The sequence below is a fragment of the Drosophila persimilis genome, unplaced genomic scaffold, assembly GCF_003286085.1.
Source record: "Drosophila persimilis strain 14011-0111.01,24,50 unplaced genomic scaffold, DperRS2 tig00000191-arrow-pilon, whole genome shotgun sequence".
In the NCBI taxonomy this organism is placed as follows: Eukaryota; Metazoa; Arthropoda; class Insecta; order Diptera; family Drosophilidae; genus Drosophila; species Drosophila persimilis.
The window spans coordinates 428,949-450,556 of record NW_020825298.1 but is presented as its reverse complement, the minus strand read 5'-3'; the positions used below and the strand labels follow the sequence as shown (position 1 = coordinate 450,556).

General features: G+C 48.8%; 4 protein-coding genes and 1 pseudogene across 6 annotated transcripts; 3 read left to right on the top strand and 2 right to left on the bottom strand.

Annotated features, from left to right (window-relative positions):
* Positions 1 to 8,965: 8,965 nt before the first annotated feature.
* On the bottom strand, positions 8,966 to 9,502 carry LOC6595588 (ubiquitin-60S ribosomal protein L40). Its single transcript, XM_002020900.2, has one exon. It carries the CDS (start codon positions 9,487 to 9,489, stop codon positions 9,103 to 9,105), a length of 387 nt encoding a protein of 128 aa, XP_002020936.1. The 5' UTR covers positions 9,490 to 9,502; the 3' UTR covers positions 8,966 to 9,102.
* A 1,015-nt stretch (positions 9,503 to 10,517) lies between these two features.
* LOC6595589 lies at positions 10,518 to 12,230 on the top strand (annotated as a pseudogene).
* Positions 12,148 to 14,194, bottom strand: LOC6595590. The gene has a single exon (XM_026988111.1). It carries the CDS (start codon positions 14,161 to 14,163, stop codon positions 12,262 to 12,264), a length of 1,902 nt encoding a protein of 633 aa, XP_026843912.1. The 5' UTR covers positions 14,164 to 14,194; the 3' UTR covers positions 12,148 to 12,261.
* Positions 14,195 to 14,375: 181 nt separating this feature from the next.
* On the top strand, positions 14,376 to 16,754 carry LOC6595591 (cleft lip and palate transmembrane protein 1). Of its 2 annotated transcripts, XM_026988110.1 has the most exons (3): positions 14,376 to 14,462; positions 14,536 to 15,301; positions 15,376 to 15,821. In XM_026988110.1, the coding sequence occupies exons 1-3, from the start codon at positions 14,421 to 14,423 to the stop codon at positions 15,744 to 15,746; spliced, it is 1,179 nt and encodes a 392-aa protein (XP_026843911.1). In that variant the 5' UTR covers positions 14,376 to 14,420; the 3' UTR covers positions 15,747 to 15,821. The 2 variants fall into 2 exon arrangements, with proteins under 2 accessions (XP_026843911.1, XP_002020939.1); XM_002020903.2 differs by having other exon boundaries at positions 14,536 to 16,754.
* A 3,887-nt stretch (positions 16,755 to 20,641) lies between these two features.
* On the top strand, positions 20,642 to 21,088 carry LOC113565623. 2 transcript variants are annotated; one of them, XM_026988113.1, is made up of 2 exons: positions 20,642 to 20,798; positions 20,875 to 21,088. In XM_026988113.1, the coding sequence occupies exons 1-2, from the start codon at positions 20,688 to 20,690 to the stop codon at positions 21,070 to 21,072; spliced, it is 309 nt and encodes a 102-aa protein (XP_026843914.1). In that variant the 5' UTR covers positions 20,642 to 20,687; the 3' UTR covers positions 21,073 to 21,088. The 2 variants fall into 2 exon arrangements, with proteins under 2 accessions (XP_026843914.1, XP_026843913.1); XM_026988112.1 differs by having other exon boundaries at positions 20,642 to 20,813.
* The last annotated feature ends 520 nt before the right edge of the window (positions 21,089 to 21,608 follow it).

Here is a 21,608-nt window from a genome sequence, read left to right as displayed (position 1 = left end):
CACGCCGTTAGGCTGCCAGCCAGAGCAGGAGCGGAAGCACGAGCAGTACTAAGAGAAGCCAAACTTGACATGTCATCAAAAACACATTAAATGCGTTTTTTACGAGCTCGTTTATCCAAACTGTCGTCCACCTGTTAAGTTCAGCGGCGGAGCAGGAGCAGGCGCAGCAGCAGAAGCGGGGGAGCACTCGCTGGTTGGCGGCGAAGCGCCGTCAGGACTACGACCGGAAATTGCCGTTGCGTGGTAATTGAAAAGTTCTTTTTTCCCGCTCTTCGCTCTCCTGCCGCTGCCGCCCCGTGTGCCGCTCGTGGCAACAAAGTGGCATTGCTGTAATTTAGTTTTATAATTTTTTTGTGTGCCCGCCGCCACAAACAACAACATCAGCACAAAAAGTTGCAGGAAATTTGACAAGTTTTTACTGCCACCAACATCTCCGCACTCTCCATTCTCCGTTCGGTTGTTTCTGGATCCGATTCTGGATCTGCGGCCACTGTGAAAACGAATGATTTATATTTGTTTTATTTGCCATTGGCAGTGCCCAGGCATTGCCGCCTAGGAAGAGTAGATTGAGCACGTAGAGAGTGTGTGAGAGGATCCTGGGCAAGAAGGTAAAGATGAGCCGGACTGTCGTGCTTAGCCTCTGGCGACAACGATTTAATATGAGAAATTGTCTTCGAGGCAGTTCGTCCTACATCCCCCCCAAGCCACCTCGAGCATGAAGGTGACACGAGAGACCTGTCCCCCCAGCTGCCTGCTGCTACCCCACCAATCTGTTGCCACAGACTGCTGCTTAAATAGGAGCTGAGTCGCACTGCGATCCGACTTAATTAAGATAAATGTTCAACAGCAATTAACGTCTCGTATTTAAATGAACTTTTTCAGCCATGTGTGTGTGTTTCTGGGCTCGGGATGCGAATGGGCCTCGTTGACATCCCAGTCATTAAACATGGCAAGTGCCGCGGGTGCAGTCGCCAGTTGAAAAGCCGGATGTCCAACAATTCCTTGCAAATTTACCTCTACTGCCTTCTCCTCAATCTCTTCCAATATTTATTGTGTAAAAATTCACGCCTAGTTAGATCGAACCTCGCGCCCCCATGCCCTTGCTGGCTGCAGTGGTGCTGGAGTGCTGGAAACTTTGTCCTTTACGCTCGACATAGCCGCACTCATTAACTTTCCTAATTGAAACTATTAGCGAGGAGTAAGAGCGCGAGAGATAGCTACCGCGGCTGATGGTGGGAAGAGGAAGAGATCTGCTCTGCTGTTATGCTGTTATGCTGTTCTGCTACTCTGCTCTGTGTGCAGCTCAGTGTTTTTGCTGTAATGTTGCATAACTTTAAAGTCAAATGCGATTAAGCCGAAGTTGCAGCCAACATTTGAACGAGCCATGGATTAGTTTGTTCTCCCGGCACTTAGCGCTCAAATGTATGCGATGGAATTATGCGTGCCTGACATCCTAACTGAACAGAGGACACTTCACCACCCGGCTGTAGCTGTGTGTGTAGCCACTGATAACTTAATTTGTGCCATTGTGCAGAAGCTTCTCCTTATCCATGCATACGACTACATGCCATGTTGTGCACTTCTGCTGCTGCTGCGCTTGAAGAATGCGTTGGATGCAGGCAAGGCAAGGGCATAAGATGGGGGCCACCAACTTCAGCCTGGATCATGGGCTGCTCTGGCTGCCTACTGAGACTCAACTAATTAGTTGCCCCAACCTGCCACACCACCTGCCAGGCACTTCACAACGCAGACTCACACGAGGGCGCAGCTGAAGCTACAGCTGCCCGAAGCCCCGGGCATATGCAAAACTACGAGTAAAACAATGCAGGAAACCGAGCAGCTTGCGGTGCAGAGCTCGTCTAGTACGAAACTTTGGGCAAATGTTTGCCTTTCAACTGTGGACATTATTCAGAAATGCATGAAATTGCTAAACTTTGCGGGCATCGGGCATCGAGAACGACACTCTTCAGTGCTTTGATGCCCTCGGCTGATGATGCATGCCATGGCCCTCTCTAGGGTCTTCGTCTCCACATGCAAGGCGACGGGACCACCTCAACGGGTGGGCCACAGCCACAGCTCCCAACGTGCCACGAGCTCCCTGCGAAGCGTAGCATCGGCATATGAAAATTGGTGGACATCGCGCATAATTGCATGAATAATTCATAATGCACGGCCGTAAGCAGCGACATGGACGACACGTATTACCCGTTCGCTTGACCGTCAATTGCCCGTCTGTCTGACCGTCTGCCCTCTTCGCCATACCATTCCACTCCACTCCACTCCAGCCCTGTCGAGTCGTGTCCTGTCCAGCTGTCCGTAAGTGTCAGAGTTCGGCACAAAGTGCTAAAAATCAATGAGCCACTTGTCACGGACATCGACTCGCCAGTTGACAGTGTGTCCAATGTCCAGTGTCCAGGGACAGGGCAATGAGCACGTGCACAACATATCGAAAGCAGCGATATGGAGGCGGTGTGGCGGTGGCGGATGAGAATCGGGGCAAAGTAGCACGCAATTAACGACAGGACATTCCGATAAACATATAAGACCGTCGTGCGGTCTTCCAAGGAAAGTGCGTCTGGTGGGTGTGCGGTGGGTGTCTTGTGTTGGCTGAAGGCTGTACACAAGTAATTTGCAAATAAGTGAAGTCAACTTGTCAAAATCGAATTCTGTAAAATGTCTCTGTTCCGAACATCCCGCAACAGAACCCAATGGGGAGCGGTAGAAGAAGGAACGTCTGTGGATATCGCATGCACGGAGCTCGATTCAATATGCAAAGCATGTTACAAGTTACTGTCAAAACTGTCTAAGGCCGAACGACATCCGGGGTAACCCGAAACAAAGCATCAAATGAACTTTTTACGGGCAGACGGAGGGAAGGGAAAGGAAATGCTGCTTCCATTCCCCTTTCGCCTAAGCGTTATTTTATTTCGGATTCGAGCCTAACTTTTCTATGACCAAGACGTCACCAACGGAGCGGAACGTAAATTTGAAATGCTCTTTTAATGCTCGAGGAGTAGCTGAAGAACTGGGGCAAGTGCAGAGTCCCAGACACACAACCCAGTAAGTGCAGCGCAGCTCAAAGCGATCCGGTTAAGCAGTAGTCCTACCCCAAGAGAGCCTCTATCTCGAGAATTCACCCTTGTATCCGTGTATCCATGTATCCATGTAGCGTCTATCTTTTGGATTTCATTTATGCTCAAGTAGCATTTTTACTAACAAAATCTTATCCTCCATCCGAAGCGATTGGGGAGTGGGGAGGGGGTTGATTTGCTGTGAACAGACTGGATGCCTGGTCCTCGTCCAAGAGCAGATCCTGTGGACTGGGGACTGGGGACTGGGGAGTCGGGTGGAGGCAGTTTACTGCTGGGACAGCTGGTCAAAATTAACAAGTTCCAGCAAGGCTTTCCCTGGCCACTGACTGCTTTCCATGTATTTCTGTATGTTGGGGAGCATAAGCAATTTGTTGCAAACTTTTCTGTTTCTGGCTTTTGTTGTGCCTTAACCTCAGCCTCTTGCCCTCGCCTCGCTTCCATCATCCCACCATCATCCAGAACTCTACAGAACTCCGGAGACCAGAGTCCGGACTCTGAGTGTGCGTGTGCCCGGATGCCGGAGGAGGACAGCCAGTGGACGCCTGCAGCACGGGAAAGTATCTACTTGTAAAATACGTACAACGAGAGAGGCGGCGGCACAGCCACTTCTTCCGTGTTCTTGGGACGTTGCTTGGTTGGCAGAAAAGTTTTAAAAGATCTTAAATTTCTGTTGTTTTGTAAAATTGATGAAGTAATTTGTTTGGTGATTGCACAAACTTTGCGTGTCAATATTTTTGAAAAACAGCAAAGTTGCTCAAACTTTGGACAGAACAGCACACACACCAACAAATACACACCAACAACAACACACCAACACACACACCAACACACACCACCACACACGCACTCCAACACACCAACACATTACTTTAGCTGCAACCGTCCAAATGATTGGTCCTCCCCTGAGGGGGAGTAAAATGGCTGGGACACGCCCAACCTGGGCTACGGAAGGGGTACAGAAGTGACTTGGTGGGAAGGAAGGACTTTAGTCCCCTCAGTCTGTCTGGCCAATAAGCCGTTTGCATTTTTAATGACTCGAAATTGTGCAAAGTGCCCGAACTCGATCCGAACGGAAGAAGAGTGACAAGAGAGGAGAGAGAGTGGATATGGGGGGAGCAACAAGCCGGATGGATAGACAATCGAGAATATTTGATTTGTGTTATGCCTTTTATCGCTCTCGCACCCTTGACCCCAACCACAGCCCCATATCCTATCCCATCCTATCTCCATTGTGAGTGAAGCTTTGACAACTTAAACGCATCCAATTGAGGACAATTGCACAAACTCAATTTGCATACGAGCTGGCATACTATTGGCATGGAATTCAATGCTCAGCAGGTTCAGGCGGAAAGTCCACAAATCGAATCGATTTGAATTGGGGAAAAGCAAATAAAGAAACGTCTTTGAATACTTCCTATGCAAATTTTTCGACCAATCTAGCGCAATTTCTTGTGGGAAAACTCTATTCCACATCGCGCCACATTGTACATCCTACATGCTGGATCCCAGGATTAATACCTCATCAATGCCCTTCTATCTCTATGGACTTTCAGCCATATATCAGATATCGGGAGCACTGAAGTTAAAGCTCAGACCTCAGCATTGAGGCAGGAGAACTCCTCTGCGGTTCATGTCTGTCCGGGCTGGGACGGGCAGGGACGAGACGGGGCCCACTGGCAATGTAAGCCAACAAAGCCAAAAATCCAAGTAGCTCCACTGGCACCTTGACAGAAAAACAAACTAATTTCCAACTTTGTGGTTCGCCGAGATGCAGCACCAGGGAACAGCATCGGCAACGGTTACAGCAATGGAAAGGGATTGGGGATGGGCCATGCGGCATCCGGCACGGGGAGGCCACAGCTACTAGTTGAGTTGGCTACGGTTTTGGCCTTAGCCATTGATGTCTGGTTAATCGCATAGCACACTGACTGTTAAGATGAAGCGACAACGACGACTGGGGAGGCGAAAGTTCAGCTGGAAGAAAAATAGTTGCGGCTGTCGATGATGCGGGCAGGAAGGAGGAGGACAGAGCACGGAGGACTCCTCCACGCAGGCACGCTGGATTGTGTAGTCGAGTCCTTTGTTTACTCTCGAATAGTTATAGAAACGTTATTGTGCGCCATGCAAATAGACGCTGGTGAGAAGGATAGGGGCGTGGAACTCTTAGTCCCAGAAGACTGCATCGCACAGTTGACTTTCGTTGCATGCTACCCGCAGGCCGCGGGAAGGACTCAATGCTTAAAGTAACTTCTGCAACGTGATTAGATGGGAGTCCTTAAGAGTTTCCCCTAAACATAGGAAATATTTCGGGCCGTTCAGATGATATTTTTCGTCCCCTTAGAGCTACTGCTTCCGGATGGGGAGATGAGACCCATCACTTGAGTGTATTTTTATTAAGTATTTGCGATTTATCAAGGAAATCAATATGTCGCCTAACCGATTGCGTGTCCGTCCATCCCTCCGTGTTTCGGCATATCCGTATATCTGTCTACTTCTCCCAGCTTCCGCTCATACTCGTATCGGAGGCATATGAAATCGAGACCACTCACTTCCGCCCATTCACATCCACATTCACAATGACTCCCCCCCCCACCACGGGCACAATTGAAATTGAATAAAATTACTTTTCAAATTATTTGCGATACAAGAACAGAACGGAAGAGAGCGACACCCATAACCGACAGCAGCAGGAGGAGGGCAGGAGGACACACAGAGACAGAGACACAGCACATGGCGGTGCCAGAAGTGCTTATCTGTGGGAAAATGTTAACTGTATGAAAGCCATAAACTGTAGATATGCAAAGCGCAACTCCTCCTTACTTCCCAGTCCTCAGTCACCAGTCCCTCCCTCCTGGCCGTAAAGAGAGCGGAAAATACGTAAAAACAAATAACAATTTTGCGCTCAAAATAGAACACAAACAACAGAAGGAGAGGAGCCTACACAGCCAATCCCATTCACATATCTGGAGAGGATGGGAATGGGAGGACGTGGACGTAGATGTGAACGTGGATGTGGATGCGGACCCCAAGCAAAAGTATCGATTTATGCATATTAAATTACACGCACTGCCTTACAATAGTCGTTCGCATTTGTATCCAACGGATTCGTGCGTCGCCCGGTGCTCCTTTTGAGCAATTTATATTTCCTTATTGGCCACCCATCCCCTGTGCCACTGCGTGTGTATTTCTGACATCTCAGTTCCCGGTTCTCCATGGAATCGCCTAACCCACTTCCCCTCCCCGCTCCCCCCTCATCCACTCTCTGCTTCGGCATCATTACCATTGGGATTCCACACTAGCGCCCAATTTATAAACGTTTGGCTGTTTGGCATATCTTGGGGCTGTTCCCGCCTCTTGCGTCTTCGGCCTGCCGCAAGCCGCCAGCCGCCTGCCCTAGCAGGACACTTGGCGGGGAGTCCACAGAGAGAAAAGTCCACGCGAAAGAGAAAGTCGGGCCAAAGATGGAGACGCGCGGATAAGGCAGAAGGCAGGACCCCCAGTCGGGCTGGAAATTTATTTCAAATTGAAAATTCTTCTCGATTGAAAAATCCGCTTTTTTCTCTCTCAGTGAGCCAGGAGCCAACTTTCATTCCGCTATATGCGCAGAGGTGTCCCCCATGACCATGCCCGTTCCCAATTTCCATCCGAATTCCACTCCAATTCGAAGGCCGCGGAGTGCATATTTTAGAGCAACTTACTGCCGTGCTCCACCGATTGGGAGCGAGGAGAATTACTTTGTTCGACTTGCTCGCTGCCGGAGCCGCAGTATTCAGAAACTATCCATTCGAACATCCAGGCAATCAGCAGTTGACTTTGTAGCATAAGCGTCGGCCATAACTCACGCAATCCCCCATCCGAGCAAGTCGCGGAGCCCCGCCATGGCCTGCCGCACCATATGGAAACGAGAAATCCGCAAAGTGCAAGTGGCGCAAATGGAAACTCGTTCAATTTTCAATGAGCACTTTTCGACGTAAAGGAGCGCGGAGAGCTCGGGGATGGGATGGGAAACGGACTCCGTCTGCAATATTAATGCGCTCCAAACGCCGGCTCCGTCCTGACCCGTCCCAAAAAAAAACGCCCAAAACGTTAAGAGTGCCAATGGCCAGAGAAGGCATCCAAGTTGATGTCCTCGAGCGGAGTAGAGTAGAGGGGATATCTGGGTCACTCAAGAAACCCGCATCGGACATTGGGCCTGGATCGAGGAATCGAAGACACTCGCCATCGAAGCGACCAAACCACGAAGCACACTCTTAATTATTCTGGTCACATCTGTTATGTAAACTGCGACCAGGCCATAAAAGTCCCCGAAGATGACGGAGGCGGAGGTGGAGGCGGCGCCTGAAGTAAGCCCAAAGGATAAAGCCCGAAACTTGCAAAACGGCGACGAAGATGCGCACCACAACGCACGGCACCAGTCGATACTTGCTCCAGCGCACTCTCGTGCGTTGCAAAAATGTAAAAGGAAAACAACAACTCGCTCGGTGGTGGTCGGGAGAGGCAGGAGGAGGAAGCGGCAGAAGTCGGAAAGCATTTTCGAGAGCTGGCCAGGAGACAGGAGAGGGAACCCGGGACCCATAAATAAGCGGGCGACTGTCCAGGAGGCAGTGCCTTAATTTTTAAAATACTTTTCCCCACGCCCCACGCCCAACGCCCCACGCCTGCACATAACACCTTTTTATATTGTATGACAGTATGAGCGACATTCGAGCGAAGTACACAGTGGTCAGAACTCCGAGATCGGAGCTTTGTGTAGTTTCTGCAGGCAGTTGTGATGGCGACGTTCTGCATGGACCACTGTACAAGGCCGGTAGGGCTGGAGTTCGCTTTTCCATCTTTCCAGGGCCACGCCCGCTGCCGGAGGGAGGTGGCGGCCATTAAAATTTTGCATTGCTCTGAATCCGTTGTTTCCTCATTCGCGGTACACACCCAAAAGCACTCTGCGGGGCGAGGGGAGTCATCTGCCTTGTTTGGCGGTCGCCCACTCTGTACTTTTTAATTAATGTTGACCGCAATTTGCGCCTGGCTGCTGGGCGCGGGTCTGTGGCGTGGTCCACGTTCTCGGCCCTTCTTGAAGCTGCTTTTCTCCGTTTGTGTTATCAGGTTTTGTTTATCAGGACTTTTCGCACGGCGGCGCGAACCCTTTTGGCCGTCTCCAGGTAGCGACGGGCCTGCGCCATTCGAATGCTCTGGCTCAGTCACCCTTGGGTTATTAAGAGATTCATAAAATAAGCTTTGGCCGGGGGGTCCAAGACCAGCGGAGAATCTCAACCAACATGGCTGGGGATGGTATAATATCCATTTCGCTCAACGGAAGCCTCTTGTTTGCGTCTTGTAGCGGACAAGTGCCAGTTATTCCAGAGTACAGAGAATCCGGAGTCAATGGAACCAATTAACTGTACTCACAGTAGTCGTCGTGCCCAAGTAGGCCTGCTCCATCGATCCATGACGATACAGAGACGCGGACTCGGGGACCGGACCCCTTCCCTTTCCCTTTGGCAAACCACAGATGCAGTTCGCAACAGTAGCAAAGGTCGCTGCCAAATGGCATATCAATGACTGCGGTCGGCCTCCCGCTTCCTGGATGTAAACTGAAACCAGCTGCTGCTCAATCGCATCGACAGTTGGCAAGAACCCAAACAGAAACAGGCTTGAAAGGCTCAAAGCTGGAGTGTCATCCACAGAGACGCGTTACTAATCGCAGTATAAGAGTTCTAGCTCCAGTTGACTCGGAACGGGTTATGACTGGACAGATCATAACAAGACACACACGACAATGGCACGACAGCAGATACAACAGATACACATGGGATGGTTGCGGTGCGCCTTTTAGCAAATACAGGCAAATACATTTCTCAGTGAATCGTAGCTTGGGCTGATCGTTTTACAAAATGTATATATATTTACTTAGATTGTGAACCATTGGATTATATGTTGTCTCCGCCATGGATGGTGTAGGGGCAGATTAGATGCTGCTGTAGAAGCAGGCACAGCCGGGTGGCAGGGGCAGCATCTACTTCAACTTCTTCTTGGGGCGCAAGTTGTTGGTGTGTCCGCACTTCTTCTTGCGGCAGTTGGTGGCACGGGGGTGCAGACGGGCGTAGCACTTGCGGCAGATCATCTTGTCGCAGTTGTACTTCTGAGCCAAGATGCGGAGCGAGGGCTCGATGATACCACCGCGCAGGCGGAGCACCAAGTGCAGGGTCGACTCCTTCTGGATGTTGTAGTCGGACAGAGTGCGGCCATCCTCCAGCTGCTTGCCGGCGAAGATCAGACGCTGCTGATCTGGGGGAATGCCCTCCTTGTCCTGGATCTTAGCCTTGACATTCTCGATGGTGTCAGAGGGCTCGACCTCCAAGGTGATGGTCTTGCCAGTGAGAGTTTTCACGAAGATTTGCATTTTCGAATCGTTGCTGCAAACACAAAATAAGACATTAGTTAAGGTCGCCCAAGTTTCATTTCACGAAAGAATCACATTTTCTGCTATTTTCGCAGTTTCTGTGGCGGCTTCGAGGTTAGGTCCGACCTACTGCCAAGTGGGCGGGCTGTTTAGCGTTATATTCTGTCGAAACCCTCTCGATGCCACCAGTTTTCGCTGCACATCCACATGGCTCGACCATGGACAGTATGTTTTTGCAACACTTTCACTGTTTACCAATTATTTTCACATTATTTCAGCAACTCACCAGAGAAAACGTGCAACCAAATGCTATTCCAAAAGAAAAGGAAAATCAGGGAAGCTAATATAGTGTGATATCAATATATCGATATATATACACGGGTAGCTGCGATACTTTTAGGCGATAAGTGAATGAATCGATACTTCGGCATTTAATAGCTGTATGATATTAGACTCTGCTAAAATTTGCTGAAAAAAGAGCGAGATCTCTCTATCATGATCGATAAAACGCAAAAATGAGTGTTTGCAGACAGCTCTGAATAACTGAGACGTGTGATGTTTGTACAAATGTCGTTTGAGGGGGTTTCACATTTGGAGTATTTTGTGCTTGGTAAATGTTGCTGCGCAAATTCTACATATTTTTACATTTTACATTACATGATGTCCGTCAGGTGTCGCCTTTGGCACTTCGTTCAACGGGCTTGCATTTTCTTCAAATTGGGATAACTAATAAAAATATCTTTTTATTTAAAGATTTCTTGCAAAACGTGTTAATTCAATTGGAAGCGACAACGACAAGTAAACAACCATTGTCTGCATACCTGTGGCTCCGAACGGTGCTCTCGGGGTGCTTTGTGAAGCCTGAATGCCTTCTTTGATAACTCCACATGCATGCCATGAATGCCTACCGAAACGAGGGCAATATGCTGGCCAGCTCTGCTTTGTGCTCGAATGTGTGCTCTCTCCACACACAACACACAACGGCGAGTTTAACTTCTTTGCGGTGAGTCTTTGTCAGTAACCGCGCCATGGTGAGGGCTCAGCGATTCTACAGTCGCAATCGCGATGATCCCGACGACAAGAAAGCGTCAGCGGTAACAAAACTGCTGTCCGACCTACCTGCCACAGTAACCGTGCTCGACGTATGGCCACATGTTCCGCTGTTAGCCATGCGTAAGAATCCCTTGTTTCCCCGATTCATGAAGGTTGTGGAGGTGAGTGCAAATGCTGGGATAGATATCCAGAATTCCAGTGGCCACCACTACTCAATTGTTATGGATCTGCTGCGTCGCAAAGTTAGCCTTAATCAGCCCTACGTTGGGGTTTTCCTCAAGAAAGTCGACGGGGAAGAGGAGGTCGTCCAGAGCCCGGATGAGGTCTATCACCTGGGCACTTTTGCACAAAATTAAGAGGTTCAGGATTTGGGCGACAAGATGCGCATGGTGGTGGTGGCCCATCGTCGCATACGACTCACAGGACATTTGATCGAGGATCTGCCACATCCAAAAAAGTAAGCACCTACAGACACACAGCCAGTATAAATTGTGACAATTGTTCTTGATCTTAGTGTCTTGTCCAACCGCGTCACGAACCGCTGCCGGAACACAAAAAGACTAAACCTCCAAAATTCGTTCCCTTTGAGCCATATCCAGGAGCTGTGAATCCCATGACTGCTGCACCATCGACAAAACATAAAATTCATCGCGAAAAAAATAACCTGGACATTGGTGTACTCGTGGATCAAGGGTCCATACTGCGCATCCAAGAACTGGACCCTGAACCTAAAGAGAGCGACAATAAAGATGCCAGCAACGGCGAGTTAGATATCCTCTCCAGCTCTCGAAAAAGAGGGAGGAACGTGACTACTTCCAGGCCCAATAAAAATTTCAAACGCACGTCAATAGGGAGCTAAAGAACCTGCTGGTGGCGTCAGTGGGTGAGGATCTGCAGACTCGCGTCAATCTGCTCACCGAAGACAAGTTGCAGCTGGCTCGAGCCCTGATGGATACTGCCAACAATCTGACGACGCATACCGAGCAAATTAAGTTTCATGCGGGACAATGCGAGGTCTGGCGATCCAAGTTTCTGACCAGCAGTGTCATGGTCGAGGAGCTGGCACGTTGGAAGGCCGATCTCACGCAGAAAAGCCAGATCCTGAACCAGTCCACCAAGCACCAAATTCAGCTGGATATGCTGAAGCAACTAATGTTTTTGACCGCCACCGATGTGATTACCCTGAGTGTCGAGAATCTGAACATACTACAGCTCCACACGGGAGTGGGCATTCCCGAGGAGACTCTCAAGCCGAACGACTGTCCACCGCCGAACGCTGTGTTTCCTACCGTCTACGCGAGCTTTTGATGATGATGGCAATGTGTTGTAGATTATCTTAATTAATTCACCCGGACTCTCAACCAACCGGCCAGTGCCAGCCGCATTATCGTGGGCGACCAGCACCGTCTGGACACGCCGAAGAAGTTATTTGACAAAACAAGGGAGACAATTCAGCAATTTAAGGCTTATTGAGAAAAAACAAATGTCCTGATTGATATCAATATAGCTGCTCGGACGGATGAGCAAAGCAATACCATTTTTCTTATATTTATAGCTGTAACGAGGTAGATGCCAGGTATGAAAGTAGTAGTAATCTGTGGGGGATACCTAATGAAAATGTCTTTTTATTTACAGATTTCTTGCACAACGTGTTATTGAAAGCATTCTGAAGGAACAGTCTGTGCTGGTAAGTATTTATATATTCTGAGTCTTATTTTTCTACAAATTATCCACTGTGTGCATTTCCTTTTTTAATTTTAAAATATTGAGTGGCTGGAAATACATCCTTTGCCTGTTTCGTAGCTGAAGAGGTTTGTTGGTTTTCGAATCGAGATAAAATTTTACCGTAGAGCCGACACTAACTTTATCTCCAATTTCCGAAGGTAGTAGAATATTAAACGTCGAATCTCCACTGTTCGTCTCAGGGAATGGTTCTACTCGGGCCATATAAACGCCGAAGTCTTTGGAGATATCCAGCAAGTGGACTGTGTGGGTGGATTTTCTGTCGCTTAGATGGCGATGATTCATACTGGTTTCCTTCATCATCGTCCTGAACTCGTCCACGTAGCCTCCTTTAACACAACGCTCAGGAACCGCCTTCTTCCTGCTGAAAGCTGGAAGGTATTGACGGACGGTTGGTTCTGGCACTAGTTGAACTCCTAGCGAGGAATCAATGTAGCCATTCATTGACTGGTCTTTTAATTCGTTCCAAAGTTGCGATGTCTTTCGAGGGGCTCTGCCACCAGTCTGTGAGCTGGCGGATCTAGGAGAGATGTGTGACCTGCAAAATGGCATTGATTTTGTCCTACGCGGCAGTGCTGGCCAACTGGTGTTCGCTAACTCCCTACATGTCGCAAACCTGGTAGCCCACTCCGTTGTTCTCGGACTACTGCTTATGGACGTGGAATTTTGTAGGTTTAGCCAAGCCTTTTCGAACTCGGATGGAGGTTTTTTACGCTGTGACTCCACCAATGGTGATTTTGGCTGACACTGTTGCTTGGTGTTTGGCCCAGCGTCTGCAGCCGCATTCTCCTGTTGCTCGTCGCCGTCAGGTCGGGAGCTGTATTTACGTTTGGTGATGATTTGTTCCGGCGAGGAACCAATGTAGCTATCATCGGATACGCCGGTGTGGCTCGAATCATTCAGTGACTCGTCTTTGAATTCGCTCCAAAGCTCCGATATCTTTCCAGGGGCTCTGCTGCCAGTTTGTGCGCTGGCGGATCTACGAGAGTTCTGTGACCTGCAAAATGGCATTGATTTTGTCCTACGCGGCAGTGCTGGCCAACTGGTGTTCGCTAACTCCCTACATGTCGCAAACCTGGTAGCCCAATCCGTTGGTCTCGGACTACTGCTTGTGGACGTAGAATTTTTTAGTTTTAGCCAAGTCTTTTCGAACTCGGATGGAGGTTTTTTACGCTGTGACTTTGACTGAGACTGTGACTCTACCAATGGTGATTTTGGCTGACACTGTTGCTTGGTGTTTGGCCCAGCGTCTGCAGCCGCAATCTCCTGTTGATTGGTGTTTGGCCCAGCGTCTGCAGCCGCATTCTCCTGTTGCTCGTCGCCGTCAGGTCGGGAGCTGTATTTACGTTTGGTGATGATTTGTTCCGGCGAGGAACCAATGTAGCTATCATCGGATACGCCGGTGTGGCTCGAATCATTCAGTGACTCGTCTTTGAATTCGCTCCAAAGCTCCGATATCTTTCCAGGGGCTCTGCTGCCAGTTTGTGCGCTGGCGGATCTAGAATAATTGTGTGACTTGCAGAAATAAGTGGATTTTTTTGTACGCGGCAATGCTGGCCAACTGGTGTTCGCTAACTCCCTACATGTCGCAAACCTCGTAGCCCAATCCGTTGGTCTCGGACTACTGCTTGTGGACGTAGAATTTTTTAGTTTTAGCCAAGTCTTTTCGAACTCGGATGGAGGTTTTTTACGCTGTGACTTTGACTGAGACTGTGACTCTACCAATGGTGATTTTGGCTGACACTGTTGCTTGGTGTTTGGCCCAGCGTCTGCAGCCGCAATCTCCTGTTGATTGGTGTTTGGCCCAGCGTCTGCAGCCGCATTCTCCTGTTGCTCGTCGCCGGCAAGTCGGGAGCTGTATTTACGTTTGGTGAACATTAAAATAGTGCAATATTGCTTTAAACACAAAGTTTAAAGTATTTGCAGCTTCTTTGTGTTTTATTCCAAGCAGACTACATGTTTACTATTGATACCTCAGTTTCACGCGCACATCGATAGTGTACAAATTCAATCGATAGTTAGTTGCCTGTCGATAGTACTATCGATTCTTTGACAGCGCTAATTGCAATTTATGGAAAAGAACGTTGTGTAAAAAACCTTAACGAAAAACGTGGATAACGTTTAAAGCACACAACATGTCGACTGCGGGTGATGAACGGCCTGCGGCTGAAGGCGCGGTAAGCAAAATCAAGGCTTTCTTCAATTGCATCAGCCGTGCACGAGACATTTCAATGCTGCCCTCATTTTCAGGTGGCTGCTGGGAATGGGAACGCTGAGCTGGCCAATAATGTGGGTGCTGAAGGTCAAGAACCCCAGCAACAACAGCCCCAAAATCAGCCCACTCGCATGGAGTCCTTCTTTGCCATGACCAAGTCGCTTATCTTGCGAGCCCTGATCATCTACTTCGTCAGCTCTTTCTTCCGAAAGCCGCAGACGAATGCCGGCGAAGACAAGAGCGTGGCCAATGCGGGTCCAAAAATAACCGCGTGGAACTATTTTGAGAACGGCACAGATTTCGATTTGCACGTCTGGCTCTCTGAGGAACCGGACGTTGTAAACTTCCAGCAAAAGGCGAATCTGCTTTGGCTCCAGGAGGATCTCACGTATGGCGATTGGAGCTCGGGCCCCACCAAGGACGGCATCTACAGCCACAACTTGCAAATAAAGGCCAGTCAGCATTTAATGAACAACGGAAGTGTCTATCTGCACGCCTTTGTGACCAGGAGCGGCGAGAGCCCAGACCCAAAATCGCCCAACTATGCCCGGAGCGGTCACATGGGCCATCAGCAGCACCAGCTAAACAAGTTCAAGAAGCTGCGAGTGAACCGCAACTACAACCTGCTGGCCAGCGAGAAGGAGAAACTGGAGCACGAGCTGAAACACGCGAATCTCAAGGACCAGATCGTGTCCCACTGGCATCCCAATCTGACCGTCAACCTCGTGGTGGACCAGACCAACTGGGCCCAAGGCTCGGTGCCGCCGCCACTGGACGAGTATGTCAAGTTTGTGGATGGCGGTAAGACCTATTTGCCCATTCTGTTTGTCAATGACTACTGGAATCTGCAGCGTGAATATTTACCCATAAACCAGACCACTCCCGAGCTGGAGCTACACCTGACCTTCCAGCCACTCGGAATGTTCAAGTGGCAGCTGTATGCCGCCAAGCAGATGAAGAACAAATGGGCTGGCAATATGCTGGGCGACATTATGGCAGCCGGTGCTGTGGAGGAGACAGACGAGGACCAGGACTCGCTCAAGGAGACCTTGCTCGACACCAACATCTATCTGCTCGGCATCACGGTGGCCGTCTCTATATTGCATTCGGTGTTCGAGCTGCTGGCCTTCAAGAACGACATTCAGTTCTGGAACAACCGAAAGTCGCTGGAGGGCCTCTCAGTCCGCTCCGTGTTTTTCGCCGTGTTCCAGTCGCTCATCATACTGTTGTATGTGCTGGACAATGAAACAAACTTCATGATACGCATATCCTGCTTCGTGGGCCTGGGAATTGAGGTGTGGAAGATCCACAAGGTGGTCGACATCAACTACAACCACGATCAGAAGATCCTGGGCGTGTTCCCCCGCATCAGCTTCAACGACAAGGGCTCCTACTCGGAGAGCTCCACCAAGGAGTACGACAGGCTTGCCTTCAAGTATCTGGGCTGGGCCTGCTTCCCCCTGCTGGTGTGCTACTTCATCTATTCGCTGATCTACAACGAGCACAAGGGCTGGTACTCCTTTGTGCTGAACATGCTCTACAGCTACCTGCTGACGTTCGGATTCATCCTGATGACTCCGCAGCTGTTCATCAACTACAAGATGAAGTCTGTCGCCCACATGCCGTGGCGCATGATGACCTACAAGTTCCTCAACACATTCATCGACGACATCTTTGCGTTCGTCATCAAGATGCCCACCATGTACCGATTAGGCTGCTTCCGCGACGACATCATATTCTTTGTGTTCCTATACCAGCGCTGGCAGTACCGCGTCGACCTAAAGCGAGTCAACGAATTCGGCTTCTCCGGCGAGATGGAGGAGCAGGCCGCGGCAGGAGCGTCTGGCGCCAAGTCGCTGCCGTTGGAGGGGCAGGCGGATGCCAATGGGGCGGCAATCGAGGCCGCGGTTCCCACGATCAAAAAGACAGCCGCACAAAAGAAACAGGACTAGATAGCCATAGCCACATGTACGAGCCAGTATATGCATTAGAAAATTTCTAATATCTATCTAATATCTAATACCATTATACTCTAACAATGTATGTAATCAAATCAGTTTTCAGTACACATAGTCAAAATATCCTCCCACCCCGCTGTAGCAAACACTACACTCCACTATCACTATAATCCCTAGGGCTAAATTGTATGTGTATGTACGTATGTTCGTGTTTGTGTTTCGAGCCCACGCTTCTTCCCAGCGTTGGATGATCAAATAAATTAAGTGTGAGATAAAGAAGAATCCACTGCATCTAATCTAATCGTCAAGCAATGGCCAGATTATAAGTTATCACGCTTGCTCTGGGAAACCACATATGAGGTGTTTTATACACACATACATACATACGTACTCGAGCACATATGCATATGCATATCATGAAAACATTGGACCAGCTGTTTGAATAGTCACGTCCACTTTGCAGCACTGGCGCTTCAAAACTTTACAATACTGAACAAGTGCCCGGGTAAATCTAACCAATTCAAACAACTTTGTACCACAGCATCGCAGCAACTAGAATAGAATTACCACAATGATGAAATATTATATCAAGATTAACATTTCAATAAGTATTCTTATGTTTATAAAAGTGATGCATAGTGATCCCCCTACAAGTATAATGTTATTCCTTGGCTAAAAATGATCAAGTCACACGTACGACAACGACTCGGTAGTGGTCTTGATATCGACTTGGGCATTGTGTTGAGCCCATCGCCCACACTATAGCTCTGGCTGCCGCTAGAAGTGGAAGTGGAACGAAGAGCAGCGATAAGCACGGAGTAGGAGGAGGAGGAGGAGAACCCGCGAATTCTCTACTGGCAAAGGCAACGGCAACAACTGCAATGTGTCGCGTCGTAGGCTCAGCTATTTTTATTGGTTTACCTTTCTGACTGCTCTTGGGTCTCGGGCTTGGACTTGGCAGCAGTGGCCGCGGCGCATCACTGCGCTGCCTGGCCAGGACTTGGACTTGGACTTGGTGCTGGGCTCTGCGTGTTTTTGTAATATTTCTCAAAAGATAAGAATGCGCCCAGACCGGGCTGCCTTTCTGTTGCGGCTGCTGTTGCCATTGGCCGTTTGCTTTTGCTCTCCTGCTTGGCCCGGGCCGTGCCTGGCATTTCGGCAGCGACGACATTCATAAAGAAATAAAATCGGACAAAACTCTTGTTATGCTCTTACTTACTTACTACATTAAGTGACAGTTTTACGAGGCAGCCAGCGAGTCGCGGGACTGGCTGTGGTTTACTCACATGATCCACACTCTATGCACTTCAATGTGGTCTATGCAGAGTGCTGGTGCACATGGTGGACTTATTTATGTCTAGTATGTGTTGGATTTGCGGACCCAATCCAACCCAACCTGACCCTATTCCCGGAACTTTACAGTACGGTACCTTTGGATGTTCCACACAGATTACAATCAATATGGAACCGAGTGCTCGCTTAGGTTTTAAGTGCCGTCGGGAATTCCGGGAATTTCAGCAGTCCCATTTTCGAATTTCGAACCTAATAAGAATAAAGATGGCCAGCCACAGCCAGGGTAGCGACATCCGACAGTCTGCAGGCAAGATCCCAGCCCCAGACAGCGACTCATTCTCAGCCTTCTTTTCTTACTCTCTCACATACATACATAATATATATATATGTATATACATACATACTTTAGGGCGCCCGGTGTCCGACACACGCATCACATGGACAGCGACAGAGCAGAGCTAGTTCACACCACCAGCCCGAGCAGCATAGCAGAGCAGTCCAACCCCGGTAAAGGGAAGTAAAACGCAGGTCCGTCCCAAACACCAAACACCGAAATTCCAGCACCAGTAACAACAACAACGGCAGCAGCGGCGACAACAACGACAACAACAGCGAAGTAAACGACAACTAACCATAAGAAAAATGACCAGCGATAATTTTAATTTGAAACCAGTTTCTATGCTAAACAAAATTCTACGGCGCTGCCCAAGACGGTCCGACGATCCAGGGAAGTAACCAAATAAAAAGTGCCCGCAACAAAGAGAGCGATGGAGAGAGACTAGGAGAGACCCCAGAGAGGGAGTGAGGTCCGATGTTGTTGAAGAGAGAGAGAGCGCCGAAGAAACAGAAGAATTTCTTATTCCTAAAGCAAACCAAACCCGACCTGGGAGCAGGCCCTCGCCTTCGTCTTCATCTTCATCTTCGTCGTCATCGTTTTTCGTTTCCTTCTCCCCGTTCAACTTTGGATGCCAGCTCCTTAGAGTTAGCGTTGGAGTCGGAGTGGGACCGAGTGAGCACGACTGAGCACAATAACGAAAGCAAATACAACAGCAACAACAGGAGCAAGTGAAGCATCCACACACCCCCCACACACTCTATGTACATTCTACAGCAGGCAAGTAATTTTTATTGTTGTTGTGTATGGGTCGCCGGTGGCTATTGAATCTTGTCGGACTGGCTATGCGCCCGAGTACGGGGCAGCATTATGGCCTAAGTCGGAGGGGCGGCTCTGTCTTTTGGCTCTGGCTCCGTCTGTGCCCCAGAGTCCAAGGCACAGCGAGAGCGAATCGGATAGGTTCATGGAAGAGCTGGCCAGAGAGAGCGCAGGCAACAATTCCGAACAAGAAAATGAAAAACGAAACTGCAACAAGTGAAAAATGTGTTGCAGGCCTCCGCTGCCGCTGCTGCTGTCGCTGCCGATGCCGCTGCCACAACAGGTAGAGTGCAGAGAAGAGCGCAGAAGAACAAGCTACCACATTTGGCACGTATATGGCGGTCAGGAGAGTATATCTCTTTTTCTCTCTCCCTCTCCCTGTGTGAGATTCTCTTTGCCTAAACCTGTCAGTCGGCTTTTCCAGCCTTGGCTCGGCTCCCGCTCTGCTCATAATCTCTGCTTGCAACTCCACTCGTGGCGCTCGGCATTCAGTTTTCAGTTACGTTGCGACCACTGAGCGAGACTTTGGGCCGAGTTCTGCGATTCGAAAAGGCGCGCGTGCGTGAAACGGTTGACAAAAGTGAAGGTGCGTCAGTGACTTGGATTCGGTTTGCTTTTCTCCAACTGGAGATACATGCCACTGTATCCGAACATAGGGCTTTTGCTCAATGTGTCTCTGTGCAGTGCGGTGTTTGCTCTGAGCACAAATCCAAATCAATTTGTTGAAATATAAATTCAAAGCAGCTGGAAATTAAGTGCTCCCAGAGTCTTGCTCCAAGTGTATCCGTGTATCTGCTGCGCCTGTGTGTGAGCATGTACATCTGTGTGTCGCCGTTGCAAATTTTTATAAGTGAAAAATTCCAACAACGTTGCAGCGAGCAGCCACTGCTGCAACAAGCCATATACAAGAGCGAAAAATGAAGCAAAACACGTTTTGCTAAAAGAAAAAAATATGCTGCGTCTGCAGCCATTTCAGATGTCCGCAAGTGTGTGTGTGCCTCTGTGCGTTCGTGCTTGTGTGCCCCCATCGGTATCGGTATCGGTATCCGCGCCTGTTCCCGTGTCCGTATCCGTGCGAGCCCACCAACACTAAAATGAATTTAAAAATGTGAAGAAAAATGGTAGGTACTTGTATATATGTACGTACATATGTACATACAAACATTCATAGCTATGCTATTATATGCTAGCATATATGAGATTGCACTAACACTGATTTGGTCTCCCATTTCGGGCTCATTTCGACTGATCCTTCAGCCAGCGGCATTACGTTTGCGAAAGTTCCGCAGTGAGAATCCGATAACCCGAACCAATGCTAAACCCAGAACAACAAATTTGCGTAAAATCCAACAGCCAGAAACAAATCACTTTTCCACTCATTTCCATTCTGGGATCACGCCCACGCGCTGTGCAAACAACTTTGGCTAATGCAATCGCATTCATAGCAGTATAATACAATTGTGGTATGCAAAAAAAAAAACGATGAATGTGAATGTACAATATATGTATGTACATACCATGCACATATGCATGTATAGTACAACACATATGAGTACTCGTACATCTGAGCGGTTGGCGAAGGCAGGCAGGCGGCAGACAGCGCCGCGTCTTGACGCGACTAACACAAATAAGATTAATTGTTGAATTATTATAAGCCAAAGGCAACGGTAACGTAGGCAGAGGCAGGGCCAGAGGCAGGGGCAGTTGTTGCTCTTGTCGTTGTCGTTGTCGCTGTCGTTGTGGTTGAAGTAAAGGTTGGCCTCTGTTGTTGTCGGATGATACGATGCTGGGGCTCAACCAAAGCTGGGACCGTGAGCAGATTTCATCCGATCCGAGATCTGAGCTGAGCGGAGAGTTGAGCACAAAATGTTGCCACGTAATGGTTCAAATGGTTGTGAGTTTTGTTATTGTAAGAAATATCGACAAAGAAAGAAGCAAGAAAATATTCCTTTTTGTTCAAAATCTTGTAGCCCCTCTCCATGGTGTATCCATTGTATGAGTGTGTATCTGTGCCTGGCATCGGCTTGCGCTTGCGCTTGCACGCCGATCAGCAGCGAAATGTAAATGAATATGGAAATATGGAAAACACGTTTTCTTTGGCCAGCCCGAACTCCAAACTCCACAGAGCTCTACTGGACTGTTCCGCTGCTCGCTTTGACTTGTTGTAGTGAGATGTAAAGTGAAAAGCCCAAATAAAATAAAAATTCATAATAATAAGGATCTGGCGGTGTGCATGGGTGTGTTAGTGCCTCTGCCACTGCCTGTTCCTGCAGGCGTTCCCCCAATGAGCGTTCCTCACGAAATTTCGAAGACGGTTTCTGGTCGCCGAAAGATATCTGTTCTGTTCTGTCCTAGCGATACTTGTATCTTTTTTATGGTCTGCCCTTTGTTGTGTATTTGAATTTGCATTGCAAATACGGCTTAGTATACGGTATAGGCCCGGCAGAGGCACAGTCAAATCTTGCACAGATATGGTATTTATGAGCTCTCAAAAATAGCCCGCAGAGCCATGGCCATCGCCATCGCATCGATATTAATGGCGTGGAAACCAGATATGCCATAAGCCAGCGATGCGTATGGGAAAGTGTAAAAGAGACAGATAAAACAATATGCATACATCAATCAAACAAATGGCTTTTGCCTCTCGTTCCCTTCCTCTCGAGACATTCATGTGGCCAATATTTAAATCTCGATGCCCGCAGAT

What these genes read in the sequence shown, in the direction of transcription:
- LOC6595588 (XM_002020900.2), bottom strand. Translation starts at nt 9,489, where the DNA reads ATGCAAATCTTCGTGAAAACTCTCACTGGCAAGACCATCACCTTGGAG.
- LOC6595591 (XM_002020903.2), top strand. Translation starts at nt 14,421, where the DNA reads ATGTCGACTGCGGGTGATGAACGGCCTGCGGCTGAAGGCGCG. An exon ending in GGCCTGCGGCTGAAGGCGCG is followed by an intron (nt 14,463 to 14,535) that starts GTAAGCAAAATC and finishes CCTCATTTTCAG; the next exon opens with GTGGCTGCTGGGAATGGGAA.
- LOC113565623 (XM_026988112.1), top strand. Translation starts at nt 20,688, where the DNA reads ATGCTGGGGCTCAACCAAAGCTGGGACCGTGAGCAGATTTCATCCGAT. An exon ending in TGGTTGTGAGTTTTGTTATT is followed by an intron (nt 20,814 to 20,874) that starts GTAAGAAATATC and finishes AAAATCTTGTAG; the next exon opens with CCCCTCTCCATGGTGTATCC.
- LOC6595590 (XM_026988111.1), bottom strand. Translation starts at nt 14,163, where the DNA reads ATGTTCACCAAACGTAAATACAGCTCCCGACTTGCCGGCGACGAGCAA.